The sequence below is a fragment of the Acyrthosiphon pisum genome, chromosome A1 (genome assembly GCF_005508785.2).
Source record: "Acyrthosiphon pisum isolate AL4f chromosome A1, pea_aphid_22Mar2018_4r6ur, whole genome shotgun sequence".
Taxonomy (NCBI): domain Eukaryota; kingdom Metazoa; phylum Arthropoda; class Insecta; order Hemiptera; family Aphididae; genus Acyrthosiphon; species Acyrthosiphon pisum.
This window is the reverse complement of record NC_042494.1, coordinates 117,062,143-117,078,707: the sequence shown is the minus strand read 5'-3', so window position 1 is coordinate 117,078,707 and position 16,565 is coordinate 117,062,143. Positions and strand designations below refer to the sequence as shown.

General features: G+C 37.3%; 1 protein-coding gene across 2 annotated transcripts in view; it reads left to right on the top strand.

Moving 5' to 3' along the window:
- The window catches only part of LOC100161789 (zinc finger protein castor homolog 1), an 85,354-nt gene that overhangs the window by 16,570 nt on the left and 52,219 nt on the right, over positions 1-16,565 (top strand). For both annotated transcript variants that reach the window (XM_008181549.3, XM_001946525.5), the window contains exon 2: positions 10,887-11,738. In XM_008181549.3, coding sequence (XP_008179771.1) covers positions 10,892-11,738 — 847 coding nt within the window. In that variant the 5' untranslated portion in view covers positions 10,887-10,891. The remainder of the gene's footprint in view (positions 1-10,886; positions 11,739-16,565) is intronic.

The following is a 16,565-nucleotide window of genomic DNA, read 5'->3' as shown; positions in this document are numbered from 1 at the left end:
TCTAAATTCCAAGAATATGGCGAAGGAGGAGCGATATCTGTGTGTGTGTGTATGTGTGTATATAATAAATATATATTTTTTATACGATATAGTCCGCGGGCGATCTTTTTTGTGTTTAACTGAAAAAAATAAAAAAAACCGGATCGACCGCGACGGCTAACCGCGTATATCCATACGGTTAAATAGACATTGTATATAATATAATATAATGATACGTTGAAAAAATAATCATAATAAATATACCTACCTAAATAATAATATCGCATAAAATATAAGGTGTTAAAATAATGCTTGGAATGACGGAATGTATATTAATAGTGGTGACTCTGTTTTTTAACGATGCCGTTTTGGACATTTTCGCGTTAATAACCCGCCGGAGCCACGTTTTTTTTAATATTTTTTATAAATGCGTTTCATCTCGGTTGGCTGAATAGGCATAATTGGCCAAGTCGTCTGTACGTCGTCTGTTCATGTCATATACGCGTATAAATGATATTGTAATGTATACGGCGTGCTCGCCACCTCACAAGGAAAAATAAAGTTAATATAATAACAATAATAATAAACATACCTCATAATGGCAGCCTGCGACGATGGAGAGCGGAGACGACGACGACGATTCGGCGTGACGCCATCGCACCTTTGCGTTTGTCGCGCGAACGGCGGAAGCGTGTCGAACACCATACCGTTACACGTATAATATAATCGGCACGGCCGATCCGCCAGGTGTATAATATTAATAATAATAATTGATGATTGTTTTCTTTTTTCCATTTCGATAATTATTATAAATCATTACCTATATATCCGTCCGTTGGCGCGTTTCTTCCCGTTCGGTATTGCAAACACTACATAATGATTATATTGTCGTTCGCGTTTAAAATGTCGCGATATTCATATTATTATATTATTTACACACGGCCAACAGACGTCGATTTTCTGTTACAATCGAATCGTCTTATTATCGTTATACACATAAACCTACCATATTGTGCCTATAATACCTACTACATTATAATTACTTTTGTCCATACTTTAGCGTAATCACAGAACCCATACGTACGTATAATTATGCCCATTACCTAACGACATTTACTGAGTCGAATCGTTGTGAAACTGCAGGAAGAACGTACCTATACTATAATATTGTTACAATATTATATAATATATGTCGTCCGAAAGTTGTCTTTTCGTAGTGCTGATTTTTCTGGGATAATATTGTAGAAAATTGAAATATACATTTGGTTACAATAACTGCAATAAACGACTATGGTAGGTATTTAATAAAAATACTGTACTTACTCATACTGTATGTTTAATAATATTATATTGGGCGACGACTGTATACGTCAAAATATATGCATGTACAGTTCCACGTTTTACTTATGGCGTGTGACGATAGTAAAAATAAAATTCGAATCTCTATACCTATAATATTATGTCCGTATAGTGTAGGTATATATATGATGTATTATGAACGAGAACGGAGGAGACAATATAAATACGTATATATTATTGTCGTTTGAACGTCATGCTTTGTATTTTTGAAATTGATTTCAAAATTGATTAAGTCAAACGGACACACACTCGCACATAAAAAGACCATTGCGGCGCACAAGGGTGCCACGCACATATATTATATATTATATTTGTCTATGGGGGAAACGCTGTTCGGGTGACATGTCCTATGCCGGCAGTGGCGATGGCGGCAGAGGATTATGGGAGCGTTGACCATGATGATGATGATCAATATGTTCGGGAAAAATTGGAGGAAGGCCGAAAACAAAAGGAAACTTAAAACGGGTTCGTGATTCCAAAATGGCGACCGTACGGTCGACTTATGCAAATATTAATAACGGACGATGGGAACTTTATATATGTATATTTATCGGGGAAAAAAGGAAAAAAAAAAGAATGTAAGGGTTACCGACAAACAAACACAATAGCAATAATAAAATATATAGAAGGGGTATATATATTTTTTTAATACTCTTTGAGAACTCGTTACGTGCTAGGGGTACTCACTTCTGTGTGTGTGTGTTTGCATATGAATAGGAGTTCAATTTTTTTTTTTTTAATTCTTCCCTACAGTAAAACAGCTAGAGCGGGAAAGGCGTTCGCGGGCGGGTTACACGTCGTAAATACTAATATTCGATATGAGTCATTATTTTTAATGAAAAGCGCCGTAAAGCCCGGTGTCAATTTTGGAAGCACGAAACGCGCCCGCGTGAGTCATCGAAAAGGAAAAAATGCATATTCCACACAAAAAAATATATATGTATACAATAGAAATTATACGGGTCGACCAAAATTCGTTTTTTCCCCCGTTTGAACATAATAATATTTAAACGGTCCTCTAATGAATCCTCGTAGAATATATACCCTTGAAGCTAATTAGATTCCATTATATAATCTCCATCGCCGCCGCCGCCGCTGCGCTGCGATGGATATATCGTGCGTGCACTAATTCTCCGGGCCCGCTGAGGTCGGTCTTATTGGCTCGTTAATCATATTTTAATTAAAAATAAAAAAATTAAGAGAGAAAAAATATTATACATAATAATATATTATATATATATACACACGCTGCACACTACACGTTCGCTGGCGTATATGATGCGTATAAACTCGGGTAAAATACGAAAAAGAATACACAGAGCTGGGTTTGTTTAGACGATATTACGGTGGGCCGGCAGACCGTGTTTTTTGAGGTCATTTATCATTTCGTACGAGACGATAGCCGGCAGACACACTCCTTCATCGTATTTATTTATTTATTTTTTCTTCTTATTCTTTCTCCGCGTCTCCTCATGTCCTCTCTTAACTAACCGGGGGAATCTTAATTATTTTGGTTTTTTTGACAAAAACAAAGATTTATTATTGTTCTTTTGTTCGCAGACGTCGTCAAATATGACGGGAATTTAATTACATCTGTATAATAATAATAATAATAATAGTAATAATAATATATAGTGTTTATAAAAACGGTCAGATCTTTGTTCTAAACGTCGTCGTCGTCGTTGTAGGATGGGCATAATAATATTATATATATTAGGTGATGTATTTCGTTTTCTTTTGGACTCTTAACCGACAGTGACGAGGAAGCTATATTTATAAATACATATACACAGTGTGGGCTTTTCTGTATGAGTGTGTATGTATGTATATGACGTCCATTACATACATTATATAGTTTTCGAGATATTTGCGAGTTTTAATTACGGCGATACGTACATATAATATATTTTATCATTAAATGTATTGAATTTTCGACCGTATATTGTTTTTAGATTTATTTTGATCGTTTCGTATACATTAACACTCGGGATCTCGATTCAAGGTTATAACAATATCAATACGCCTGTACGGATAATTATTATTTCTGTATAATGTATTCAACAAGTATACGAGCAACAATAATTTCAAAAATCTCTGCACTTGGAATTGAAATAATAATATAATACGCATTATGGTACATAACAATAATATTTGAAATAGGTCTTATGGTGAGACTGCACCCCGCGCAATATAGACGTGAGTACGCGACACTGTGAGCTGCTGCAGTCTCGCAATAGTTCAAATATATAGATGTAGTATATTATATAGTCCCGCAGACCTTGCCCGATTTTTATTTCAGGGGAACTCATTATTATTATTATTCCAACTTACAATAAACATAATATATACATATACAAACAAACGCCATCGGCGGCGACGTGTCGTTTCGCGAATAATTTTTGTCTTCTATATAGGTATATACGTTATAATACGCGCGCAATGCAGTGTACATATACAATGTTGAGTGTAAGTGTGTAACGTAGTTGCACAATAATATGGTCGCGAACAATGTGATTTACATACATTTGCGTGCAAATCCGAAACCCCGCAAAGACCACATAATTATAATAATATATACATATTATATATTATGTCGGACGCGATTCGACTTTTTTTATCGCCTAAACACATATTTTACCTGCGCGTGAACACGTAATATATATATACTCTCTGCACTTGTGTATAGGTACTCGTAAATTATTATATCATATGGTATGTACATTAGGTTGTACAGTAGCAATGCGCGAGAATCCGTCATCAAATAATAATATATACGCAACGACTATAATACAATCCGATCGTCGTGATATGTTATTAGATATACGTCTTGTCGTCGTGAAAACTGCAGCGGGTTGCCTACCTATATATTATTATAATATTGTAAATACTAAATATGGTAATATATACCTCTATTATATATTATATTATGATCACGCGACACAAAAATGTAGACCGTTCTCCGCGGTGTGATTTCGGTTAAATTTACGAGAGAGTACAATATATTATAAAGCAGTAGAAGTGCGATTTGACCGTCCGGATATATTACCGCGCGTATAACGATTATTTTATCCCTAAAATAAATAAAAAAAATTGCATTACTCGAACCATAATTAAAGTCAAGTGGGGTTCGCCAACGCGACCGCCACGACGACGCTCGGACGCTATTAAAAATAAAACACACCGAACCGCACAATAATATTATGATATAGGAACCTCCTATATATATAAACAATATGAAATATATTTATAGTGGGCAGGTGAGTTATATTTTTCGCGGCTGCAGTGTATAACAACATGTGTGTGTATACTTATAAATTATAATATATTATGTATGTACATGGACTTTACTCCAAACGGGCAATCATAATATTTATTACTTTTGAGTTGTACGTAAGGACTTGACCCATGTCGTCGCACTGCTGCTGCAGAAAATTGATTTAGTCGGCCAAAATTATTAACACGCTGCCCGCCCGCCGCAACGTAATAAATTATGCAAAGGATTATAATGTAAACCAGCGCAACTCTGTGCGGGTACATTATTTACAGTTATACTTACTCGGAGACGTCATGTAGGTATGTATGTAGGTATAACTATAATATGTTGAAAATATCGAATTATATATAATCGTTATTCTTTACTAATCCACCATTTTTTTCGTTGATCGTACCTGCACATCGACCATAGAGTCCATAAACAATATAGGTATTAGGTACATACTATTACACTCCGTATAATTTCGAATTTATTTTTGCTTACATTTGTGTTTCAAAGGCTCGGTCTTGAATTTCATTTGTAATCGTTGAGCTGTGGTTGGTACAAACAATTCACTACTCGTGAAGTCACAAAAATCAAAAAGGTTTCGTTGTAAATGTAATTACCCAGTAACTAAACATAATTTGCAGGATGTACCTATTCCTCTCAAAATGTACATAGGTCGATACAATTTTAACGTAAATTATACTGACTGAATACAATTTAATATGCTATGTACATAATATACGGCCTAACAGTACCAAGTATATACGATAGATATATACCTACTACTTGAGTTAGATTTGATATATTAGGTACCTATGTGTAATAACTGCATGTGTGTTATAACACATTATATACGTTTATACATCGCCCACGCGACTAACGGATAAACAATTTTATACGATTTCGCAAACGATTGTGTATTTTCATATGCATAAATGTATAATAAATAGGTATAAAACGCGTATCGGAAACGTGTTATTATTTTATTTTTCCGATTCGCGGCCGGACACCCGGGGTAAACTACACACTGCAGTATTCTATTACATATACACATTAATACATTATTATATATTATTATATATTTTGCGGTGTGCGTCGAACAACAGAATAATAAAAAAACCAAATCATAACTTACTATATACACCTCAGTGTATAATATTATATCGTACCAGTACAAAAGAATAACACTCGATAACACGACATAGTATATATATGTATATAATAATATACCTACACACACACACAAACACACACTATATAGGTACACGCGTATTAAAAAAGCGGCGTCAGACTGCAACAACCGGAAGATTGCGGCGTGACCAATCGGCCGCACGTTTGACTCGCTGGCGCCCGAACCGATCGACGATGGACCTATATAACCGTATTTTCGTATTATCGTAGTCGGGATATTACCTACGTCGTTGAGTACTACACGGTGTTGTTGTTGCTTATAGGCATATATATATATATATATTATAATTTATATTATACATATATAAAAGATGGTTCACGCTTTTTATTTATATATAAATTACATTTACAATTATACACAGGCACATTTTACAGGAGGCTCACATAACATCACGGGTACGCCGCTGTGGCGTTGCGTTGACTTCATGTACCGTCGTTAATGTCTCCGATAAATATAATCGATAATAATAATATATCGTTACTGTTATTATACATTTTCATCGTACTTTGGGTCAACACCCACTCCTCAAGTAATTTCCGATGTCGTATTGTTATAAACCTATACCTATAGTTATACATATATTATTAACGATACATTTCTAAAACGATAGCGTAAAACTATTTTCTCGTACATCGATGTTACATACCTATCTACGAACGCGCATAACGCACTATGATTCGCACGTGAGATATTTTATACATGTGCATTGTGCATCGAGGCATCGTGCACTTAACCCTGACTGTTCAATATACCTTCTTGCTACTATCAGTATATTATAAAGATTTAACTTTTTAAGCACACATAATGTATATTTGTCTATTTAATACAAAGATATAATAATATTATTATGTAGTGCATTCGTGGTGTATACACGATCTCGTTGTGTATATGCCCATCGTATAATCGACTTTTATAGGGAGAAAGTCGTCCACTTCATCATCGTCATCATCCGCATGTCGTACCCCTACGTCTGGTTATTGTTATTAGACCGTATATATATAGTGACCTTTGCGTCAGGTCGTAAAAGCTTAATTTCGCGACGTACCTATTATTTTTTTTGTATTTTTTATTAGCCCCTGGACGAAAATGAACGTTGCCAAGACACATCGATTCGATGGCACAAAAGACCGGAATTTTCACGGTTTTATACAATATATTATATAACGACATCAACATATTATTCATCTATGAGTTATGAATCACTGATATTAAATAGAACCTAAATCTAGTTTTTATATATTTTTAGTTGAGTTAAACAATGTTTTATTTAGTTAGTTTGCAGTTTTTCTAACTTCAAACTATTATGATTTATGGTTCATAGATATTCTTTTATTAGTATTACATTTCGTTCATAGATCTATTTTTTTCTAGAATTTTGTTTATAAAAAAGCTTATTTTTAAAAAACATTGTAGATAAGCGCGTAGATAGATATATTCTATTATTAGTATCTCATACACATATAGCCTTGTGTCGCGCCCGATACTCCTAGCAAGCACAAATCAGTTTGGAATGCGTCCTTAACTTGAATCCCACAACAAATGTGACGAAAAGAGTAAAAGACCATACTGCAGCAACCACGACAAGGACGGGAGTGCGCACAAGAAGGGCGATTGGAAATTCCAGTAAAACACAATGAGACATTGTGGGAACGGGCACAAAAGGACGTCCTTCAGTTGCGATGTCTTGTACTCTTGTATATATATGTATGACAGTCCTAGTCTATAGGTGTCTATAATACGCGTATATCTCTATATAATATACGCCTGCAGTAGCGGACAACAATGTTTTTTTCGAGAAAAAAAACAGAAAAGGGAAATCGCGTTTTTTCAAAATCTTACTATATTGTGTAATTAATACAGTCGTTTACTCCGTAATTCACTGCAGCCGGCTATATTTGGAGTCGCTTGCAGCTGCCGAAAATCCTTGTCAGTTTACAAAAAATACCTTCGTAAAACAAACACAATAATAATAATAATTCTATCCTTTTGTCAATCGCGCCATTGGGAAATTAATAATTATTTTAATATATCATTTGGTCTCTAAAGCCGTTTCGTAACCGTTTCGTATTTCACCTGATCGAATTATTACTGCTATATTATAATTTTTTATCGAAATGCAAAACATTTTACTATATTTTATACTGTCTGCGGCGGCCGTGTCATTTACAACCAGGGGAACCACACCTGTATATTATCGGTAACCAGGTGTCAGCGCATTTTTTTTTATTATTATATGTATATATATATATATATATATATATATGTGTAATTTTTTTTTTTTTTTTGTTTCCGGCAACCCGATTTTATTATTCGAGTGCAAAAAGGTTAGCTGAAACCCAACTCCTATTGTTTTTCGAATAATTTAAAACGAAAAACATCGATCACTACAAAAGTCAGACTGCCCATTCTGACAACCTACAACGTGTGCGTTTGTCGGGCGAGACACCGCCAACATTACAGTAGTATAGGCTGCAGTCATAATATGGTTATAGGTTATTAAACCGCGCACATGACAATACGCTTCTTCCATGCGAAATTTACCCTTTTTTTCGCATTATGTAATATAAAACATAATATACGACCACCGCCGGATCGACTGTTTTGCATCTGTTTACAGTTTTTATTATTTTTTTTTTTTTTTGTTTTTATTGATCGCTGTCGCCCGAAAAAGCGAATTATTAAGTGGTTATCCCTCGCAGCAATATTGAATTGCAACTGGGAGGGTACGAAATCGATCCAAAATAAAGACACCGCAAGGATATGTCGTGTGGATACGGTTCATTGATTTGCGGGGCACATTTTATTTCTATTTTTTTTTTCGGTTCGACCTACACTTGAACGAGTACCTATATTATATTATGGGGACCGGCATACTGCATGCTGCACGAGCAGCTCGTGTGTGACTAATGATTTCGGGGGCTTTCCTTTCGCGCTCCCGTCGAAACACACCTGATCATTGTCAACCCCTCGTCGGCTTCGGTTTGACCTTTGCGATTTATTGTTAAATTATTATTTTTTTTTATCAAACAATTTTTTTCGTATAAGTCGCTATATTTATAACTTTATAAGTAATAGGTTACGTTGCGCGTCCGTCATAATTATATACTCGCGCACAATAAACGCGTAATACTCACCACGATGTATACCTAAATCAGTATACCTATTGGCTATTGCTTTCACTCCGTCTAGACTCTGGACCGTTTTTAAAATCGATTATCGCTAACGTATAATGCGCGGGACACTGTATAGAAATCAGATTAAAATAACGTACGGTATTTTTTTTTGTGATTTTAGAAACGAAGTCCGTTTAGCGAACAACACGAGAATATTAATTAACGGCTCTGTTGCTGTGTATCAAGTCCTGTTTCGTCTTATTTGGTGAATTCCTGTCCATAAAAATTAATTGCCGCCGGACAGCGGGAAAAAAATCGCGGCTGGCGTTATAGCAGGTGCCGTTTTTTACGACCATAGTTCTTTTTTTCACGCATTCCGCGCACACAGATTCTGCGTATTCAGTTCGTGTAAACTATATAATAATATGCAGTATATTATGTTTTAAATGCACCGCGTGTCTCGTCCCCAGGTCCCTCGATGCCACTGCGCAAAAATTGCATTTCCTACGTCGTTCCTCCGCGGTGCGTCGTCCGCGGTAATTTCCGCTTCGCATTGTGGAAAATCACACAGACATTTTATGTCACCGATTTCACTTCCGGCGACGTGGAACTCACGCGTTTATATTATATACTCATACTCGAAAACGTGAATTTTTATTTTTCTGTCCGGTCGGTCGTCCAATTTGAGTTCGTATTGTCTCGTCTGTATATATAGCAATATACGTATATAATACATATCATATACAATATAGTAGAATATAGTGATTCTTTTATTCGAACACCATCGAACATACTTTGGACTATAGTATCGACACTTTCGATTTACTGCTTTACGTGCGCGAAATACGCGACGACGGCGCCCGCAGTCGCATCTACCTATATACAAGCGAAGTATGTAGAAATTAAAAATTGGGAAAACGAAAAGCATCATATTATATTATTATACATACGAGACCCGCGCACGCGCACTCGCCCGCCGTCAGTTCTCCCACGTCCATATACGTGTCCCATTATATCATATATACATGTATATATATATATGTATGTATGTATGTATGATATATATATATATTATTATATTATCCTTTTGTGGGCATCGCATATAATAGTATACTGTATTATATATACACGCGTCGCCGTGAAAAGGACACGCGGGAACCTATGGCCGGAAGCGATACGTCTATATATTATGTATTAATATGATATTATTGTATATTATATTATGTAGGTACCTCCCGTGTCTGTTGGACGTACATCACTAGATATTATTGTGGTGCGAGAAACTGTATGATATATTTATATACTCACAACGAGGCGCCGGGCGCAACGACGACGACGACGACGACGACGACGACGACGACGACGACGACGACGACGACGACGACGACGACGACGACACCGAAGACGGCCGCGTTATTATTATTGTCGTCGCGGTATATTATAATAGCGTACGCGCGTCTGATCTTCCAATACAATGATATATATTATATATTGCATTATTGTGGGTGTCCGAGTCATTATATTAAACCCACCATATATATATATGTTCATATTGTATTATTGGTATACGCATCTCCTGCAGGGTGATCGTCGCCATATTCGTTGTATACTATACATTGCTGGTTTTCGGTTAGCTAAAAATATAATAATACATAGGCTTAACCAGTCAAAAATTAAGTCAAGAGCTGTGCGGATTTCAATTCGTACGTCACAATATAATTTGACTTCTCTCTCAGGCTTAACTGGAAGTTAAAATTTTAGTTGATTTCGAATTTTCGTCATCGGAAAAACAAGATTTTATTTTATTTTCACACACCCTTTCATATAATATACTATATACATTATACACCTACAATATTCTACAATATTATATAGGTGTATAAATTAACTGCAGTTTAGGTTTTAAGCACAGCTGTCTTATTTTTAATATTACCATAATTAGCACCTGCAGGTACATAATAGTATGCATATTATATGTTTACAGGTTGAATGGTGACAATGGCCGATACGGGATTGTTGGCTGCACCGGCGGCGGCGGCAGCCCGGCACAGCAAAGTGCAAACGCCGCCGCTGGGCGTGTTCTCGTCGGCTGAGGACACGGATTCGGAGGCCGAAGCCGATCGGACCCGTGACGAGGAAGATGACGATGATGACCACCAACGCAAACGTCAACACCACCACCACCTCCAGCAGCAACAGCAACAACACCATCGCCGCCGTCAGCGTCAGCTGCAGCAACAGCAGCCCGTTTGCTTGGCAGCCAGATCAAACGCATCTGTCATCAACCACAACAACAACAACAACAGCAACAACAACAACAATATAAACAATAGCACGCGGAACAAACGGAAAAACTTTCAGCCACGCAACATCAGCTATACGCAAGACACGGCTGAAGACGGTGGTGATGGTGGCAATGGGGGCGCCGGCGGAGACTCGGCAGCGGCCGGCGGTGACTTGTCCGCGGCCGCAGTGCTCGACCTGAGCGCGTGCACCGGGTCCACCGTGGCCAAGCGGCCGCGCGTCGACGACGGTTCCGCACCGATGGATCTCACGTGCGCCGTAGCACAGCCCCCAGCGGCAGGCGCGGTGCCAGCGGACAAGCGCCCGTCCACCGTCGCTGCGGCAGCAGCAGCCGCTGCCCATGGCGTTCAGCACCTACTAGCGGCCGCGGCCGCAGCTGCTGGCCACCACCAACACCACCAGCCACACGAAGCGACTGACTTGAAGGAGTACGCTCAGAACACGGTCCGCGAGCTGCTGGAAATCTACGGACTCAACACTGACGTGGCCGACGCCATCACCAACAACGTGCCGATGGTTAACTTCTCTACCGGTAAGTCACCATATTTCCCTAAATAATGATAACTTCATATTATAAAATCGAAAAAAAATGTTATCGGGTCAGATCGGTCGTTTAACGTAATAATTATTATAATATCTAAGAATAACATAGGTCTAAATAATATTTTAAAACAAGTGAACATAAAAATTAAAATTGTGGCTTGGCGCAGCGCGTTGGCTGCTATACCAGTCGCGGAATGCGACTGACAGTAAGTAACGCCCCCTGCTACTAGTTTCCGGATGGGTGACCACCTGGGTTCGTAGTAGTAAAAACCTTTCCATACATACACGTGTTTGCTTACCTACCGTAACAACACCTTATCAACCATAGTTCATATAATCCCCTACAACAGCTTAAGTTTAATAATAATAATAAAAAAAATTAAAAAGTATCTTATACTGTCTTATATTTAATAGTTAATAACAAAAATAAGCAATGTTAGTACCTACATTTTAACTCAATTTTAATTTTAATTCACGATTCAAACACCGACGCGTGATAGCAGAGTCACTACGTTTTCGTCGAATTAAGTTCAATACGCTCTTATATTGAATAAACTGAAATGGTAACTGGTATGAGGTTCGCTCTAAAAACAGTATAGACCAAAAGTTGATAGGTAGTCTAGTCGGCGTGTAAAGGACACGACAGTATGTGCGTGTATACGATAAATATGATGGCTATCCTAACGAGGAGATGTTTACATAATGCGCGCGGTAGCCATGAATACCTTGGCCCGCGGACGTTTCGAATATTGAATTCGTGTCTGAACCGCACACGCGATCGATTATTAATAGCAGCGGGTTATATATCGTGTATGTATAATATATTGTACATATGTGTATGTGTGTATGTGTGTTTATATGGGCACGCACAGGACCTCCGAAGAATGATTATGTATACCTATGGATTGTACGAGAGAAGAGGTTTTTATGATAATATAATGTAAATCCGGATGCTTTGACTCAACCATCCGTATTTAGGTATGTATCGCGGTTTCAATTACACGAAAACGTGTTTCTCCGCAGAGTGGTGGTGTTCGTCCGATCGAGCGAGATGAATTGATTAATGTATACATATAAAAATATAAGACAATAATTAAAACGTCTCGAGAGGCCGGCCGGCGCTCGCAACGGTATATGTAATAATAATGAGCACTGTGGCCAAAGCACGTAAGGAGTTAGGACCAGTTGGAAAATATTATATTGAAAAATTGCAACCCGTTTGGACCAATTACTTATACGGGATAATTATCGATTTTATAAAACTTTTAATTTATAATATTATTTAACTTTTGGTTTTATATGTTATCCTAGTTATAAATTAGTATTAATCATTATAATACATAAACAACAAATTATTTTATTAGAACACAAGAAAGTGTAACAAAAAATAAAAAGCAATTCGTAAATTATTTCGATGGATATTTTTCTATTTTTTCTTATATTTACAGGGTGGTATACATGCACCGTTATCTGAAGACTGAAATGTCTTAAGTTTAGGGCCATGAAAAAGAATACACACTCCTTTATGTAAATACAATAAATTCTAACTTAGCGTAATGGTCACTATTTCTACTAGGAACCTGTGAGGCTGTGAATAATATATAGGTGACTGATGCGTATAACAATGTGTATAATATACAACTTTAAACGCGCAGGCCGGGCAGTGCGTGATTCTCGGGAAAACAAACTACGGTGCGTTTTTCGCAGACTGGAGATGATAATATTATGGAGAACTGTTCAAGTCTCGTTTCGCCAAAATCTCGTCGCGCTGCACAACACTACATATTATTATTATTATAAAGATTTATACTCGCCGACGGACTGATATATTATGTCGTCCAATAAGCACGGTTAACCATATTATATCCTTCAAATATCTAATGGCAAGACTACAAGAGGGTTACCATGATATTTTCTGTCAGTCAGTCTTGTCGATTGATCATCGAAAATATATTTTTCCCTATCCAATTATCGAGAATACCGTTTGCTACTTTTTTTTTTACGTGCCCACGACCGCGTGTAATGTAATACGACGCAATTCCAAACACAAATCTCAATCTATAACCAACAATTTTTGAGTGCATATTATAATATTACGAAGGGTTGAGAAATGGTAGAAAGAGTCTTGATCAGTTCTAGTCGGCAAACACATTACGTCGTATCTCTAGGATTACGCGTGGGTGCGCCGTCAATCGTCAAGGTAGGATGCACCATGTTATATTAAATATTTTTATAATATATAATATGTCTTTACTGTATACACAGGTTTCTATTTGTATACATAGGAATAGACAGTTTTATACGCTACTATACTATTGTTATTTAGAAATTATAACTTTTTGTGTAATTCTTTTTTAATTGATCCTAACGGGCCCAATAATATCCTAATAAATAATACAAATAACGGCGGGAGTCGATATTTTTCATTAAAACTGCCGAAAACGAACACCCACGGGTGGCGCACCCGTGGTGAACGTACTCGTCATATACCTATATAATGTATATAAAATATTGATATATATATATATATATATATACATACATAAATTTCCTATTATAGCCTATAGCCTATAGGTACATATAGCTACATACGCTGTTTCATATACGCATTACCGCGCGTACTTACACGAGACGTTTAAGACACTGGCGGGGAGGGGTGGGTATTCGTGCGTATTGCAGAATTGACCTTGATGAATAATCTACTCTGCAGTTACCCGCCTATAGATGTAATAATATCTACGATGTCTAAATTTTAAATCATTTCGTTCGGTAATTTTTTCTCATTTCTTTTGGTTAATATTTCTTTTTTTATTATTCTTATTATTCCATCGCCGGACTTGTTCACACACTGCCGTCACCGCTGCTCTACACATCATCATCATCACACACACACGAGCCTGCGCCCGCGTGTTGTAGACGTGGCACCTGTAAATTTTGTAAGAATGTGTCGACTCACCTCGGCAATCATTATCCTCATCTCAGTCGTGGGAACGATTAATCAAACCTTTCCCCCTCCCACACCACTTACACCCGTCCACGTTCTGAATCAGTCTCTTTACACACTAGCTCGTACTAGGTATATACATTACGCCCGACGACTTATACGCGAGCGGCGTTTTATGGAGATTTTTCTATCTATATTTCGAATGACGCGTAATTAACAACGATATATTGTAGAAAATATTACACACAATATTTTACACGAATACGTTTCGGACGGGCACATAACGTCATACAACATCGAGACGTCAATGGAGCGGATTTCGGAAGACACATATACGATTTCAAACCAATATTCATGTAATATATATATTATTATAATACCTACATGGGTATATTGTTGTTTTGGATAGCGACCGCATTATCGTTACTCGTCGCCGTACACACCTATATAATAATAATAATATATACTATACATGCTTATACGACTAATGTACGCATTTTATTGGCCATTAAAGATTCGCAGAAGGGGAAAAAGAGCTGTATATAAGCCTGTAGAGTTTTTAACGGAAACAAAAAAAAAATAAATAAAACACAAGTCTAGTGAGACTTTATTTTAATGAAAAATAAAACGAGTGTTATACGCACACACGCGCACACACACAGGGTTGTAAAAACCGTCTGTCTTTGGGAGACGACGGCGGTGGCGGCGGACTCGTTCATTTTTTTTTTATGGTCATAATATTCTTTTTTTAGGCCGATACAAATCGTATGCTAACATCTGCAATAAATTATGGCCAATGTGTGTGCGCTGGCCTTAAAAAACACGGAAAAAAACCAAGAAAATATTCCTATAGTGTTGGCGCGGCAATAGTGGCGGCGGTGGCAGCAGCGTTGGTAGTGGTGATGTTGGTAACGTTGACGCGGGTCGAAGGGGAAAAAAAATTGCCGCAAAAACCGTCTTGAGGGAACCGCCCGGCCATGTTGGCCCCGTTTTTATGACGCGATACGCGAAACTTTTACGATAGCTTTAACTGTCCCAGACGGACGGACGCGTTTTTCTATTATATTCCGGGGTGCGTTTTATTGACTATATTTTCTTCGCCGTTTTCCCTTCCCACCGCACGACTACATGCCGTCGCTCCCTCTCCCACTCACTCACGCTCACTCGGTCAGTCTCTCTCTCTCTCTCTCTCTCTCTCTCTCTCTCTCTCTCTCTCTCTCTCTCACTTTTTCTCTTTCTCTGTACACCTCTACAATACCTCGGTGGCTCTCCGTCTATCGCCCCGCGCCACTACCGTACTATCACTGTTGTACGATTTTTAATTGTTCGAAAAATATCGTTATACGTATACGAACCACCACCCCGACCGATTCCTTTTGTTTCCCTGCAACACACCCCATCGCCATCGGTTTTATCGTCGCCCATTGTCGGGGAAACGAGTCGTTTTCATAAAAAATAAATAAAAAAACAGTAAAAATCGTCTCCGATCGACATCCAATCGTACTGACTGCATAATATAATAATATAATATAATGTGTACATAATAATATTATAATATTATCATCAGAGTAGTTCCGACCAATCTTCGAGTGTGTGTTGTACCTATACATTCTACATAATGGTTATACGCGTAGAAGTATAATTATAAATTATAACGCTATTATGAATCCAGCCATCAGCATTTCGATATTTCGCCATATATTTTACCACTATTGCGGTAAAAGCAAAATCAAACGAATAAATACGACATGCATAAAAGTACTTGAGTGTACTTACCAATACCAAAACAAGCGAGAAGATTAACCTATATAATATATTATAATTTGCATACAAATGCGCTACCTATAGTATAATAATATATTTTTATAATAA